The sequence below is a fragment of the Molossus molossus genome, unplaced genomic scaffold, assembly GCF_014108415.1.
Source record: "Molossus molossus isolate mMolMol1 unplaced genomic scaffold, mMolMol1.p scaffold_m16_p_18, whole genome shotgun sequence".
Taxonomy (NCBI): Eukaryota; Metazoa; Chordata; class Mammalia; order Chiroptera; family Molossidae; genus Molossus; species Molossus molossus.
Genome location: NW_023425353.1, coordinates 48588562 through 48605274, shown reverse-complemented (window position 1 = coordinate 48605274; position 16713 = coordinate 48588562). Strand labels below are relative to the sequence as shown.

The window sequence follows — 16713 nt, the reverse complement described above, 5'->3', positions numbered from 1 at the left end:
CTTCCTTATTAGGTTAGAAAACGTAGTGGTCAAAATCTCTTAGCAATGAAAGAAGTCAATTTACATAACCCAGCCTTTGGGAAGGATAAAAAAGATCGAGACAGCAGTGTGAAGAATATTGTTTCTGAATTAACCATCATTAAAGAACAGGTAAATATTTTTTCTTATTTATGAAGGTGTTTTCCTTAAATAAATGCCATCAAAAGAAAGTAGAGTTCTTGTGCTATTCTTGTCCCTGCTGTTTAAGAACTGCCTCTGTTTAAAATAATTGACATTAAGGTGGTGATATTTTACCCAGCTTTTTTCTCTAAGCCATAGAAATGAGCCATAGAAATACTTTCTGGAGTTTATTTCAGGGCAAGGGGTGCAGAACAATAAAGTTTACAGCCCAGAGTGATTTGTACATAAGAAATCCTTCTCTTTCCATTGCAAGCACATCCATTCCCCTCTCCTTACAGTGTAGAGTATTTGGTTACTTAGTTACACGCGTCAGAATATGACCTAGAGTTCCCTGACTTTTGTTAAGTGGAACCAAGCTGTTAACATTCCTCAGATATGGCTTATTAAATCTAAAATGCGGATTTTCCAGATGGGCTGCTATTTATTAGCATGAGCAGAATATTCTGACATAATGTAACAAGTCAATTAACTATCATTATGAAGGTTTGTTTAGGAAGAAAGAATAAACATCAGATGAGAAATGGGACTTCTTTTTGTGATCCAAGAACACACTGGTTTCTCAGCTTTCCTTACTTGTACATTCATTTCAGACGCTGTCATTTATAACTTCTGTGGAGAGTTATCCATTCCACCGGCTTCATCCTCCACTCGTTAACTTTGTGCTGGGACACAAAGATCACCATGTAGTAGAGGATTCTTATGCATCAAATTTTACTGTTTTACTCCAGTTTCTAAATTATAGTAAATTATCATTAATAGATTATTTATAGTTGACTTTTGTGTAGTAACAGACTCGATTTATTTTTAAAAGAACTGAGCTACTCACGCTTAGGATAGCCTAGCCTTGGGCAGTGTGATGTTTCGTTATAACACGGCTGGACCTGGCTTTTGCCCTAAGCTGATCGACCCAGTATCTTCATATGAACTGAAGTCTGGATGCGTCCTGGCCAGTGAGCTAGGTCCAGAATGTGGTGCTAGTTGCTAGTTGATGAGGTACACTAGACCATTTGTTTTAGTTTATTTCCTAAGAAAAGAAAGTGTCAGGGTGGGGCCACATGTCTGCTTGGGTTTGAGATAACTGTGCTCTCAACGGAGGATGAACCAGTGGAAGGAATAAGGACCTCGAGGCCCACGAGGAGGAGGTAACCGAGCTGACAGAGGTGGGCTAGAATGGGAGAGTGTATTTGTTAAGAGTGAGTCTGAGCTATAGGGGGCTCTTCCTCTTTCATGTAACAGTCCCAAAGGAGCCCTCCAGGTGGCCTTGTCCTCTGCTCCAAGCAGACACACAGGGACCCGGTTCTTTCTCTCGCTGCTCTGCTGCCTCAGGGCGTGGTCTTCATCTGCACAGCTGGATTGCGTGGGCACATCACAGCCAAGTGGGCAGGGGGCGGGGACTGGGGGTGCACTCTTCACGGCTGAGCCTCAGACACAGGGGCGTGCCTTTCCCTCACACCCCACTGCCGAGAACTGAGGGCAGGCCCGCTCCTGGCCGGAAGGGAGGCTGGGAGGCTGGTCTCTGACTGGGAGGCCATGTCCTGCTACCGCTCTGTTGCAGTGGAGAAGCTGGAGAGCAGGGTTTTGGTGGAGAGCTAGCAGACTCCCTTCACACAGGCAAGAAAGGCCCCAGAGAGATGCAAGCCATTTATAGATGAAATGGTGGCTATTCTGAAATTTAAAAAAATTTCAATTTACCTAGAAACTCAAATTATAAATAAAAATTTGAGTATTCTTATAGGAAATGGCTTTTTATTAAAAAGTAGAATTTCCATGTCATGTCCTGAGATAAACTATGTCAAAGAGATTTACTGGATGCTTTTTAAAAACTGAGATATAGCCCTGGCTGGTTTGGCTCAGCAGTTAGAGCATCAGCCCAGTACCAATGAGTGGAGGGTTTAATTATGGTCAAGGGCACGTACCTCAGTTGCAGTTCCTCTCCGGCCCTGGTTGGGTCGTGGGGGAGGCAATCAGTCGATGTGTCGATTTCATGTCGATGTTTTTCTCTCCTTCTTTCTCCCTCTTCTCCTCCTTCTCACTCTATCTGATAATAAATAGAAAAAATATCCTCAGGTGAATATTAAAAGAAAAATTGAGATATAATTGACATATTACTTTATATTAGTTTCAGATGTACACTATAATGATTCAGTAGTTGGATATATTGTGAAATAATCACCACATAAAGTTTAGTTAATATTCATCACCACACATAGTTACAATTTTTTTGCCTTTGTGATGAGAACTTTTAAACAGCAAAGAAGACTTGATTCAAGACTATTGCTATAGGGGCCAAGTCCAAACACAATGGGATAGCTGGGGAATTACAACAGAAAAGGCAGGGTGAGGGGTCAATGGATGGCAGGTTACTAAGAGGAATTAGGTTGGTGTCAAGGTTGGGAGAAGAAAAACTTGATTAGATAATAAGGACGGGGGGTTAGGGAGGAACCTGATCGGATATCAAGAGTGGGAAGATTCTTGCTAACCTGGCTTATTGGGATTCTTGCTAAACCTAGGTGAGCTTATTCAAGAAGAGGACTCAGAGAAGCTCGAATCAAGTTTGGTCAAAGAGTGTTTGTCAATTATTGTAATTTAAACAGAGTTAGTAACTCTTCGGTTTTGTACTAATCATTTTGGAAAGCATAAAAAGACACAAATAGTGTAAATAGACACAAACAGTGTATGTAGATATCTAAGTGGTGAAGAGAGGTAAAGAGCAAGGATGTATATATTCAACCTAAATTGTTTCATTTTTGTTTTCTCCTCTCTGCATTCTTTGTATGGTATTGGGACCAAGAGTGTTAAATGAATTCTTAAGCTTCCTTCTAGTTCCACAATTCCCAGTTTTAGTTAAATTAGGTGATAAAGCATAGTCTGTTTTTAATTCTATTTGATAAGACTATAGGATATGGCTATTTTAAGATTAGTTTTGTAAGTGTCAAATAAAAAGAATCATGAAAAAAATGTGAAATAGATGCTAACTCCCCCTCCCCTTTTTTATTTAATCCTCACCCGAGGATATTTCTCTATTCTTCAAATAGAGTGGGAGAGAGAGAAAGGGAGAGGGAAAGAAACATCAACGTGAGAGAAGCACATCAACTGGCTTCCTCCCGCACGACCCAGACCAGGGCAGCTGGAGACAAATCGCAACAGAGGTACGTGCCCTTGGCTGGAATCAAACTCATTGGTCTGCGAGCTGATGCTCTACTGCTGAGCCAAACCAGTCAGGTCCCCCCCTTTTTATCAAATTTATTGGGGTGACACTGGTTGACAAAATTATACAGATTTCAGGTGCATAATTCTACAACACATCATCTGTACACTGTATTGTGGTTCACCACTCCAAGTCAAGTCTCCATCCATCACCATTATCCCCCCATACCCTCCTCCTCCTCCTCCATCCCACTTCCCCCATTATATGGTAACTTAAAATGCTTAGTTTTATAAATAAATATAAATACAGTACTTTCTTTGTTTTCAAATATGAAGTCCAACTAAATTGTCTGTAAGAGAAGTTTGTATTTTGAAATAGTGTAATGTTTGTTATTTATTTTCTTATAGCTTTATCATCCCAATGTTGTACACTATTACAAAACATTTCTGGAAAGTAAGTACAAGTTTTCGTGATATTCCTTATTGAAGAAAAATATCTTTGTTACATATTTGTATATTAGAATGTAGAAATATAAGCTCAATCATGAATTTCCTTTATTTTATTGCTCTTTGTATGACAGTTGACAATCTCTTGCATCACTTGCTTAGTCAGTGGAACAGTGACTTAATCAATGACCTAAAGAGGATTATATAGAAAATACCTGGACTCTCAGCTGAGACACTGAATGAACAAACCAAAATCGTTTTTATAGCTATTTTCATACACATAAAAATCACTTAAGATCAGGAAAGAAGAAACTTGAGGATAGTGGCTTTTTAAAAAAAATCAAAAGTTGTTTTTACTTAATTAGATGACATTTTCCATCTCCAAAATAAATTGGGAGTGGGCTAGATCTTTGATTTATTTTACTTGAAGTTCAGACAATTGCCACAAGGTGGTGACGGAGTCCTGACTGATTCTGCAGGCAGGCTCAACTGTAAGGAGAGAACACAGAATCAAAATGTACAGATAAGGCAAAACAGCACAGAACCTCTGCCTGAAGTAATATAAGTATTGCTAAACCTTAGTGATGTACGACACATATGAACTTTCAAAGTAAACCTCCATTTGAAGGAAGATTTAAGAAATATCAGGCAAAGATTGGGGCTTCCTCACCGCCCCTTTATAGTTGCTATGTTAAGCTAACCCGTCGTGGACTTGGACATGTTATGATTTTACCCAGCCCCCTTCCTCTGGATGACTCAGAGGAACTCGGGGCTGAGTCTCCAGTAAATCCTGCACCTTGGCTGTTGGTTCGTGATATTGGAAGAGTTTCCTGGAACTTAGTACATATCCTATCTTATCCAGACTGGCTTCTAACTTGTACAGAAGTGGCACAACTTGTCTTAGTTAAAAATAAAAGCAACAAAAAGTGGTTTTTACAACCTGACTTCTTCCAAAAAGAAATGGAAGTGGCTTAAAAATACACAAAATATGATCAAATAGATTAGAAAATTGTGATTAAAGGAAGCAAAGTGTAAGAAAATTAAAAATAAAGCTAGAGGTAAGGCTAGCATATATAAAAACATTTCTTGGGATTATGAAAAATTGGAAGCAATATAAATGTCTGTCCTTGGGATAATGATTACATGAATTATTATTCAACTGCATTGTGGAATACTATGTAACCAACAGAAAGAGGGGCATGGATCTATGTATACTCACATAAGGCTACTGAACAAAAAACTATAAGCTGCAGAACACATACAGTATGATTTCAGCTTTGTAAATATTGTGTTTATGGATGTTTTATATACATCCAAAGCAATACAAAAGATATATAGTACAGCCCGGCCGGTGTGGCTTGTGGACAGAGAGGTCCTGGTTCGATTCCTGGTCAGGGGACATGCCCAGGTTTCAAGCTCAATCCCCAGTGTGTGTGGGGGATGTGCAGGAGGCAGCTGACTGATGTATCTCTGTCATACAGATGTTTCTCTCTCTCTCTCACTTCCTCTCTCTCTAAAAAAAATCAATAAAAACATATTAAAAAAAGACACATAGTGCATACCCTTGTTGGTAGTTTCATACTGATTCTGAAGGAGGAAGTAGAATTTACTCCTTTGTTTCTTGGTGCCCACACTAAAGAGAGGAACGCAATTAGTTATGAGATGTCGGGTATCCATCAGGTAAAACCAGGAGAAGCCCGGCTTTCTCTGCTCTTGAGGGACATGCAGAAATTTCTATCTTGGGTGGTACTTTCAACTCTGTCATTCATTACAAGACCACGGCAGGATTCCATTGTGAAAATCCGAAAGGCAAATCTACGAGAGCACGAACAATGCGGTTTTCTGAATGGCTGACTTGATTTTAGGGTGAATATTAGACTATTGAGAGGAAAGGTGGGTTTATATGTTCTTCGGGAAATCCTCCTTGATTTGGAATCATGAGCTTGTTCTCTTTGGCACCTCCCAGCTATTCCAGCGTACATAGAAAGTGACCGTTCCTACGTCACAGCGTACATAGAAAGTGACACTACTTGCCAGTGTCAGCTTCTGCTAGGATATAGCCTGTAGCCAGAAGAGACTGTTGCCGGGCTCCAGTTGCCCCAGGACCCGCCCCCCTCCAGGGCTGAGTGGATTCATATCTTAATGCATCTCTAACTCTTTAGTGCTGCGCCCTGCACATTCATGGGGAAGCTCGGATTCTAATTCCTAAGTGTTTCCGAAAGATCTTAATTGAGCTTATGTTTCTATTGTCTTTTTCTTTTATTTTCTATATAGATGATAGGTTGTATATAGTTATGGAACTTATAGAAGGGGTCCCTCTTGGAGAGCATTTCAGTTCTTTGAAGGAAAAACAACTTCATTTTACCGAAGAAAGACTATGGAAAATATTTATTCAGGTACACTTTTGTTCTCATTACATTTTTCTATAAAACTGTGGAGATCGAGCTGATGTCTTAGAGACATGTATAGCAATCATTTGTGGTTATATGTGTGTTGGGGAAAATAAAATGTGTTTCATCTTTGCTGTCTGAAGCTGTGCTTAGCTCTTCGGTACTTACACAAGGAGAAGAGGATTGTCCACAGAGATCTGACACCAAACAACATCATGTTGGGGGATAAGGACAAAGTAACAGTGAGTAAGTATAAAAATTGTACAATTTTTAAGTTGAGAATTTCTGGATATTATTCCAGGGCAGAGCTGTCCCACAGACCTGAATGGCACCGATGGGGATGTTCTGTATCTGCACTATCCAACAGGGTAGCCACTAGCCACAGGTGACTATTGGGCCCTTGAAATGTGGCTCATGGGACTGAGGGTTAGGTTCTTAAATTCTGCTACATTTAGTTAAGTTGAACATCCCTATATGACTAGGAGCTACTGTTGAGTTGTATTTTGCCTATATGAGAGAATCAAGTACCCTTAGGAGGCCTGAGATACTGATTCCCAAACCAATGGTCTGTAGGTATTTTCTGTCTGTAGAATATTACTTCATCAACAAAACTTGTTATAGCAGACAAGTGACAGATCTTCATTAAGCCTATACAGTCGTCCCTCGTTTATCGCGGTTGTACCTGGCATTGAAGGATTCCTGGGGTGCTCGAATACATAGGCCTACAGTCTATACGTACAGTGATTTTAATTGTAATTGTAATACAGGGGTGTATAATTGACTCAGACAACCGAGCGCGCGCTGTATCATTGTCACTGTCTCCATCAACTTTTTGATGAATATATTTGAAAACACCGTGATAGAATGAAGCCGTGGAAGTCGAAGCGCAAAGAGGCGAGGGACGACTGTATAAATACTATTAAATAACTGTATAAAAGATGTAGGGTATATGATATATACAAGAAAAAATTTGTTTAATTCTTCTTAGATGACTATTTAGGCCACATTTCCTGAATGATAGCTAAACCTGCCTTTTATTTTCTCCCCAAATTTAGCTACAATCATGTTCATTGGTAACATTTAACTACACCAAGGCTAATCTATTATTGTAGAAGCCTGGTTTCTTTATTTTCTAAATTTATTTTAATATTTGTTTTCTTTAATCGGTACTACACAGCAAAGTAGTTTACAAAATAAAAGAGTGCTAAAAGGCTAATAAAGAAAAACATAGCCCTCTGCAACTCCCGGTTCTGTGGTCCTCAAACAACCATTTTTCTTTTTAGTTTGATTTTTGGTGTTTGACTTTCCACTGTGACAGTTGAGGATTTCGGTTTTTTATTTCCTCTTCTTCCCCATCTACCATCCTGCCAATATATTTATAGCACACTTTGGGGTTGAATAAATATTCAGTGTTTATATTATTATTACTGTGTAATAATCGTGCAGTGCTGATTATTTTTCCTTTCTCTTAGACCTTTTGTTTTTCTTGGACTTAATAATTGCCTTTTAAAAATATAATACCTATTATTTCTTCTTTTTAAATCTTGCAAAAGCATTATGGAAGCACTGTCTGCACTATTTATACATGGCCAAACCTGACATTTTCCCCTCAATTTTGTTTTCCTGGACAGCCGTTCCTGTAATGGTTGGACTGGGATGTAGTCGGCTACACCAGCCACAGGCTTGTCACTTGCTCCTCTTCTGGTTGGAGTCTCTGTTTCTTACATTCCGTGCCTTTCTCTTCTCTAACTCCCCTGCTTTGCTGAAGTGTACCTTCCAGTACTTTCTTAAGAAACAGTCCTCCGGAAGGTATAGTTTCTGGAAGCTCGCATGTCACCATGCATTTTTATGGGACTGTCATGCTTTCTGGGCCGGGTGTAGCGTTCTCAGAGGAAAGTCGTCACCCTTCTAGGTTTGAGGGCGCCAATCCCGTCTTCCAGCGCCCAGCTCTGCTGCCCCGAAACCAGCGCTCCATCCACGAGCTGCTTGATGTCTTCGGAAACTTTGTTTCCTTTATCCTCTGCTGTGGATGGGTCTCTCTCACTCGGCCTGTCTGGAATTAGGCGTGCTTTTCAGTCTGGAGACTTCAAACCTCAGTCCTGGAAAATGTTCCTGCATGATTTTCTCACAACTCCTCTCCCTCAGCTTTCTCTGTGTCCCCTTCAAGAAATGCTTTTAGTCTTAGATCTTTATATTAAATGGTCTCTTAATTTTTAAAATAATTCTCAGTTTTCAATTCTTTGTTCTACTTTAGAATTATTTGTACAACTTTATTTTCGAGTGCTTCTATGGAATGTTTAGTTTTATCGTATACATATATTAAATATATATGTATATTTATGTATATGTATGTGTGTATATATATATATATATATAAATAATTTTTAAATCCTCACCTGAGGATATTTTTCCATTGATTTTCAGATAGAAAGGGAGAAGGAGAGAGACAGAAACATTGATGTGAGAGAGACACATCAATTGGTTGTGCCTTGCACGACCTGAACCAAGGTCTGGGATCAAACCACAACCTAGGTACGTGCCCTTGACCGGAATTGAACCCGAGACTCTCTGGTCCTCAGGCCAATGCTCTGACTGCTGAGCCAAACATGCCAGGGCTAGTTTTATCATATTTTTAATTCCTTGAACTTTCTTCTTCTTTTTTATTTCATGTTCATGGAATCCTGTTTTGTTAAGGATAATATAGACTTTACTTTTCTTCCAACACCCTGCATTGTTTGTACATCTTCTAGGCCTATCTTTTCTATATGTATATATTTTTTCTATTTAGTTTGATCACTATTTTCTGTTGGAGAATTTCCTCAAGTATCTGTGGATTCTGGACTGCTCCTTAGTAGATACAAGGAAGACACTAAAGAGGGCTGTTGGCAGCTGGTCCCGGTCAAGGCTGTTATATGGTAGACTTCATTAGGTCACAAAGAAGCGTTTCCTTTGAAGACCCCAAAGTCATTGCTTAAACTCTTCCAGATGTTAGTGCACCTCTCACATCTGCCTGAGATAGTGTCCCTCTCTCTGCTGTCGTTTTGGGAGTGACCTGGACGAAGGGGCTAAGGGACCTGTGCTCAGTTGATTTGCACCGAATTCCTGTGAGTTCAGCCCCACTCTGGTTGGTTTCTTTCTCATTCATTTTCTTTGGGAAATAAACCTATTTCTCTGCTAGTGAGAGAGAGACCTTGTTCACTGGTACTTCCCTGTGCGGGTGTGGGAAGGGACCTGAGACACTCTAAAGGCCATGTTTCGAGCTTTTGACTGCGCTCTCCTGCGTGGCACCCTGCGCTCTGCAGGGAATGGGCTCCCTGTGCCCTTGGGGTTCTCAGCCACAGGGGTTGGGACTCCCGCTCTGTACCATCCTCCATCTTCTTCCCAGCTTCCAAAAAAACTCTCATCCTCTGTTGTCTCCTACCCGTTCTCATTGCCCTGGTGTGGGAGAAACTTTTCAAAGAGAGTTTCTTTGTCTTCATTATAACCAAGTGTTTTGAGAGCTGGAGGAGATAAACACATAGAGTCAACCACCTTTAACTCAGAACAGGCAGGCCAGTTACATTGTTATGTCCGCACGTTAGACGTTACACAACGTACCACGTTCATGTTTACGCTCTAATTTTAATAAAAACATACACTTTTATTTATACTGGTATTTGTAAAGGATTCCCTAGAAAAAGTTATTTTAACTTATTTTATTGCAAGAATAAACTTTTGTTTTTCTCTCTTCTGCCTCTCACTGCCATTCTGCTCAACCTTATTCTTATTAATATTTATTAGACTTATACTTAGGAGTTATTCATTTAACATTTATTTTCAATTGTCTTGACTTTTTAGCTTACTTGAGTGAGGCAGTGTTTTTGTAGTTTCAAATAAAGAAGCAGTGATAAATCTCAGAGCAGAACCCTCTCCTCGTCCAGTTCTCTAAAGCAGTGGTATGGACAAGGCATTGATGTGCTACCGCTATTTTAAATGAGTATAAAATAATTTTATGACTTCAAAGGTAATTCACAGAGATTTGACATCACTATTTAAAAATATTTTAAATAAGGAAAAGTGATGAAATATGTTGATATGAATATGGACATTAGAGACTTTTTTTTTATCCTCACCCGAGGACATTTTTCCATTTTTTGTTCAGATAGAGCGGGAGGGAGAGAGAGGAAGAGAGAGAGAGAGAAACATCGATGCGAAGGGACACATGGAGTGGCTGCCACCCACACGACCAACCAGGGCCAGGGACAAACTGCAACCGAGGTACGTGCCCTTAGCGGGAACCGAACCCGGGTCTCTCTGTACCGCAGGCTGACGCTCCAACCGCTGAGCCAACCCGGCCAGGGCTAGAGACTTATTTTTAAGAGAAGTTACAGTTAAATTAAAATCTTAAAGCATTAATATAAAGCCAAATGTACAAAACTCCCATTTGGGGCGTTTTAAATAAAGCTGCAATTCTTAGAGCCTATAAAAATAGTTTGTTGGGTGTGTGTGTGTGCATGTGTGTGCGTGCGCGCGTGTGTGTAAGCATGTCACCACTAAGGGGCAGCCTTGTTATATTTTATTTTTTTCTTTTCTGTGCTAGAAGGTTTATTTACTCCCAGAAAAGAAGCACAGAATTGCCAAGTGATGTTTAAGATGCGTGAGACGAAATGCATTGAAAATGTGACCAGAGAAAAAGCTTTAGAAAAATTGAAATTTCCCTCTTCTTCTGTTTTTTCTCACTGCAGGTGAATTAGATGTTTTAAGGTTAAGGTTGGTTTGCAGTTATTTCTAGTAAGCGTGCTGGCTGGACTTTGCCTTCATAAGGTAACAGATACCAGCATATTTAGGTGTGCATAGTTAAAAAAATTGGTATCTCATTTTAATGTTTAAATATATTTCCACTTAGGAGACTGTATCTTTTTTTGTTTATTTGTTTTAATCCTCACCTGAGGATATGTTTATTGATTTGAGAGAGAGAGAGAGAAACATCAACATGAGAGCAAAACATTGAACGGTTGCCTCCCACATGCGCCCTGACTGGAGATCGAACCTGCAAACTTTTGGTGTATGGGTTGATGCTCCAACTAACTGAGCCACCTGGCCAGGGTAGGAGACTGTATTTTTTAAGTCTTCTTTTAATCAGTGTGCCATGAAACATGTCCAGATCTTGTCGCTGCATTTATTGGCAGCCTTGAAGGCGACACAGACCCCGACTCACTGGCACATTGGGCTCAGCATGGTCAGAGCTGGCTCCACATGGTGCCACCTGCCAAGTGCGATCCACACCGTGCCATCCCAGTGCAGAATGGCTCTGAAGGAAGGCATCTGCGGAAATGAACTTCCCTTCCGACCCAGCATTTCACATCTTGGCTTTTACAGATACCTCCATTTTAACATACACCTTACGCGCCCCCTTTCCTCCCCTGCTCCCAAATAAAAAAGAAAGAAAATGGAAAGACTCATTCGACTGTAGGCAATAGATTTTAGACAGGGCTTTGGTGCATGGCTTAAGAGGTCACATGTTCATTCTGCAACAAGACAGGCTGTGCATTTTTCTAGATGTTTCTCAAGTGATATTTGGCGTTGCTACTGGGTGTGCTTGATTCAATTTGATATTTATCAAAGGCTCGAATGCTCATCAAATGCCATGCAATGCCAGGTGTGTGGGAGTGGATATAAGATGAAAGGTGTGGGCTCTGTCTCCTGAGCTCACAGTCTTATGGCGAAGACTTTCAGTTTTTTACTCAGCAGTTATTTTCTGAGCTGCCCCATCCCGCATTGAGCAAGACTAGCACGGCAGACATGGTCTCTGTCTTCAAGGAGCTTATAGTTGTATAACAGGGTGATCAAGGCTAGAATGTTGTCTGTGCAAAAACACTATTAAATTAGTCAGGATAAGCCATGTTATGCTGCAGTAACAAGCAACCCGAAGGTCTCAGCAGCTTAAAACAGCAGCAAGCTACAGCCTGTGGGACAAATCCATCTGTGGCCTGTTTTTGTATGTTCTGGGAGCAAAGAATGTTTTTTACATTTTAGGTGGTTGTTAAAAAAAGGAGACGAATATGTGGCAAAGACCATGTGTGGCCCACAAAGCTTAAATATTTATCATCTGGCCCTTTACAGAAAAAGCGTGTCCACTCTGGCTTACAACACTGAGATTTCTACCTTGCTCAGACTACATGTGCGCCATGGGTCAGTAGGGGAGCTGTGCTCACAGACCCAGGCTGGCTGAGCGCCGCACCTGCTTCCACGTCACATCACAGCATGTGAACCAGGCTTCGGCTCTTAGAACTTCTGCCTCAAAGTATCATGTATTACTTCGGCTCAGATTTCATTGGTCAATGCAAGGAGAGTTTAAAAGAGTGAGGATATGTTCTTCCCCCAGAAAGAATATGGATGAACAGTTATAGAGTCTTCCACAACTGTCATACACAGGAGAAGATGTGACTAATTCCTCCTGCAGGGCCTCCGGGTAAGGAGTGGAACAGGGAAGTTAGTGCATTTCAGGCAGGCAATAGAGCACATATGAAGGCTCACAGACCTGACGCAGTATAGTGTCCCTAGGGACAAGCAAGATACTCCTGAGTCAAGATAATAGAACCTTCGGTGGGTGAGGGGGTTGGACATTGATCTTTGGCCAGAAAAGTATCTTTAGAGATTTCAGACTGGGAGTTATGCATTCAGATTTGGGATGTAAAGAATAATTGTAACGGCATTTAAGAGGGCACCAGGAGGAAAGACTGGAGACAGACCCTCCTACCCCCAGTTGAGATGTATCAGTTAGGATGTGTTTGGGTGCAAACGCCAGGCTACCAGTGGCTTATTCCTTGAGCCCTTGTAGTTATCTCATAACAAGGGGTCTGGTTCAGCGGTTCAAAGAGCTCAGCCACAATAGGTTTTTCCATCCTTTTTCTCCGTTATCCTCAGCAGATTAGCCAGAATTCCAGGCATCATTATTCAAAGACAAGAAGCTAGGGTAAAAAAAAAAAAAATGTCTTCAAATGCCTGCCTCCTTTTATCATTAAAGAAAATCTTTCCCAGTAGGTCCCTATTAGGCTTCTTGCATTATGTTGGCTGAAGCCAAGTCATGTGACCACCCCCAGCTGTAAGGGAGACTGCCCAGGTGAGCATCCGGTCTCTGTAGTTGGAGACGAGAAAGGCAGGTGGGGGTAGCCCCTGGCTTTTGGAGAGCTGGCCCACAGTGTTTGCTCCAGAGACTCTCGCAGTTGTCCAGGGGAGACATGACGTGGGTCTTATTCATGGAAGCAGAAGAGGATAGGGTGGAAGGACGAGATTCAGCAGTTATTTGTCACCCAGAATTGAAAAGATTTGGTGGCCAGTTAATTGGAGTGTGAGGACAGTCGAGAAAGAGTCTGAGTTTTGTGAAGATCGCGACTCCATTGGCAGAGAATAGGATGAGGCGCTTTAAGGTATAAGGGACTGGACAGAATTAGAAACCTGATTATATCCTTTTCCTGATTAAAACCCTTCAAGTATCTCCCTATGACATTTGAGATAAAGTTTAGATTCTTTAGGACACCCAAGGCCCTTCTTTATGATCTTTTTCTAGCCCTTTGCTCTGGTCTCATAGGACAGATTGCTCTTTCCTGACCAGACCAGGTTGTGGTTGTGTACCTCTGTGACTTCGAACATGTCACTCTCTCTCCCTGGAGTGCCCATCCTCACTCCTGCTACTCCATTCCTCCAGGTGGCATCTTTGATGTCCACATCTGATACGTTCTGTTTCTGGGCTCCTTTTCTCGTAGCACATAGGGCACTGGTTTATTGCCATCTCTTTATTGAGGTGAGGGGTACTGATGTCCTTGACTCTGTTCCTCTGAGGACACGTAATAAGTGAATGGATAGAAGAATGAATGAATAAGTGAATGAAGTGATGAGCTAAGAAACTAAACACATCCAGGTGGAAATATTCAGAAGCCAGTTACAAATAGTAATAATCAGAGAGTGAGAGTTCTCCATATAATAGCCAAGATTGCTCTGGAAGAGTGCTTAATATTAGAGGAATAAACAATTAAGGTAGTAATTCGTACCCAAAGTGGAAGATGCAAGTTGTTCCCAGTGTCACTTCAGCAAACAGTGTAACCCAAAGGTATGAAAGATTTTAATTTTCTGAATGCCACCAAAACTTGAGGAATCAAATCAGACCAGTCTTTTATGCCATTGTTTCTAGAGAACTAGAGGATTTTAATTGTTATTGGTTGGCTCAATTACTGCTGAGAAATATTTGTCATTATAGGAAAATGAATTAACATTATACTTTTTTGGTAAATCAGAGTCCTTATATGCATATCATCTCATGTACCTGTAAAATCTCCTGGTCAAATATGTATATAAAGACTCTACTTATGGCTTTTGTAGGTCCCTTGCCCTAACTTGCCTTGAACCTGTTCTGGGGTTTACTTGCTATTAACCAAATGCAGCGTCTGTTTGAGTTTGGGCTGACATAGAACTTTGAGTGCTCTTAAAAGACTACAGAGCATCGAGTCACATGTGTTACAGACCCTCATAGCATCTGTAGTGGGCAGTGTAGCCACGAAATTTCTGGGATTTCTCTCAGTCTATATATTGCCTTCATGTTATTAAGAAAGCAAGAATATTTTTTCTCAGGTCCACCAGTTTCTTTATATTGCCAAGAGGTCATATAAAATGAGCAAATATTGAAGCAAATAAGGATCTGACCCTTAGCATTCTACTTAATATTACAACTACATGTGTAAAGTTCCATTATTCCAAGTAATAGTATCCAGAAACAAATCTCACACTGAAAAAATGATGTCCGAGACTGAAATGATGTGTTTTTACCATAAAGTTACCTAGAATTCAGAAAGCACTCGTTTGTTAGATGCATAGTTAAATAGATAAGTAGATGATGCATTGATAGACACATCTATATGCATACATATCTATGTATGTATCAAAAGATATCTGTTATTCTATAGTGATAAAAGACATAAAGTCCTTCCTCTCTGAGGTCTTGAATATAGTTAAGAATGACAGAGCCTAAACATATAAATGAATCTTACATAAATAAAAATTATTTAAGATAATTAAAGCCATTAAGAATTAATCACATGTTGTAGAAGGGTATTGAAGGGGGCACATTTTTTATAGTGTGGTCATAAAGGCCTTTCTGAAAACCTAGGTCATGTACAGTTTTATATATCTGTTAGAACTTTAGCCTCGTGTCTTTGTGTTCATCAGAAGTCTTTGTAGAGTTTTAAGTTTATAAGTGCAGATTGGTATTAATTCCTTAAGTGTTGGTTGTATTTGTGACTGAGATGATCTGGGCCTGATTTTTTGGTCTGGAAGTATTGTGTTTGATAAGGAATTGGGCTTAGTGTCAAGCAACCCCAGCTTCACATTGGACTGTTAATTTCTCCTTTTGAGACTTTGGGCAAGTTACTCAATCTTTTTGAACCTCAGTTTCCTTATCTACAAAACAGTATAACAATTAAATAATGATACACATCAGTTGTCCAATACTATATTATACTACATTTACATATTTTAACTTATTCAAATTTTGTTGTTATACTACACTATTATAATCTTTCTTTTACAAATAAACTACTGTAAAGGAAGATTAAATAACTTGCCCAGGATTACTCTGGTAGCACATGATGGAGCCAGGATGTGAGGCTGTCTAATTCCAGAGTCCTCATTAACTGTAATAACACCTATTTTTCGGCAACTCATGGAAGCAGCTAAATTTGTACTAGTTCAAGGCTGTTGTTTAGTAAATGGGTATGGTTATTAATAATGGGAATTTTTTTTTATTTTTTATCCTCACCCGAGGGTATTTTTCCATTTTTTGTACAGATAGAGTGGGAGGGAGAGAGAGGAAGGGAGAGAGAGAGAGAAGCATCGACGTGAAGGGACACATCGAGTGGTTGCCACCCACACGACCAACCAGGGCTGGGGACAAACTGCAACCGAAGTACGTGCCCTTAGCGGGAACCGAACCCGGGTCTCTCCAGACCGCAGGCCGACGCTCTAACCGCTGAGCCAAACGGGCCAGGGCAATAATGGGAATTTTTATTATTTGAAGTCAAACTACTTGGAATATTTTCAATTTGAACGACACAGATAAAGAATCAAATACTCTGTTGCAGTGAAATTCCATAAGCATTTGGTGCACTTCACAAAGTGATGTTGTGAACATCAAACCTTATTAGCATAGCAACTTGAATTCTTGTTCTAGTTCAGTGCTGTGTTTCGGTGTAATCCTGGTAAGTAAATCTCTTGAAATGTTGGTAAATCTGTATGAGGATATGAAGACTGCACTTTTACCACCTTGACCAGGGTTGTTGAGTGGTTTAAAAAGAAAAAAGAATCTGTAGGTGATTTGCAAAGTTCAGCTAGGTCTAATATTAAATATAAATATTTGGTGTTCTAAATTAAAAATCCAAATTATTTGTTGACGTATAAATATTTTTAGATGATTTTGCACATCATATTTACTGTGATTTAGAACCAATAAATGCCATTTAACTTCCGGTTTTCAGATGTTCATGGTGATTAGTCATTCATGTACCCTATCTTTGATTTT

The 16713-nt window shown here is 40.1% G+C and overlaps 1 protein-coding gene across 1 annotated transcript in view; it reads left to right on the top strand.

Moving 5' to 3' along the window:
- Positions 1-16713, top strand: part of NEK10 (NIMA related kinase 10) — a 160069-nt gene that overhangs the window by 50651 nt on the left and 92705 nt on the right. The window contains exons 19-22 of the mRNA XM_036266708.1: positions 13-150; positions 3736-3781; positions 6049-6170; positions 6308-6410. Of these exons, the coding sequence (XP_036122601.1) occupies positions 13-150; positions 3736-3781; positions 6049-6170; positions 6308-6410 (409 nt within the window). The remainder of the gene's footprint in view (positions 1-12; positions 151-3735; positions 3782-6048; positions 6171-6307; positions 6411-16713) is intronic.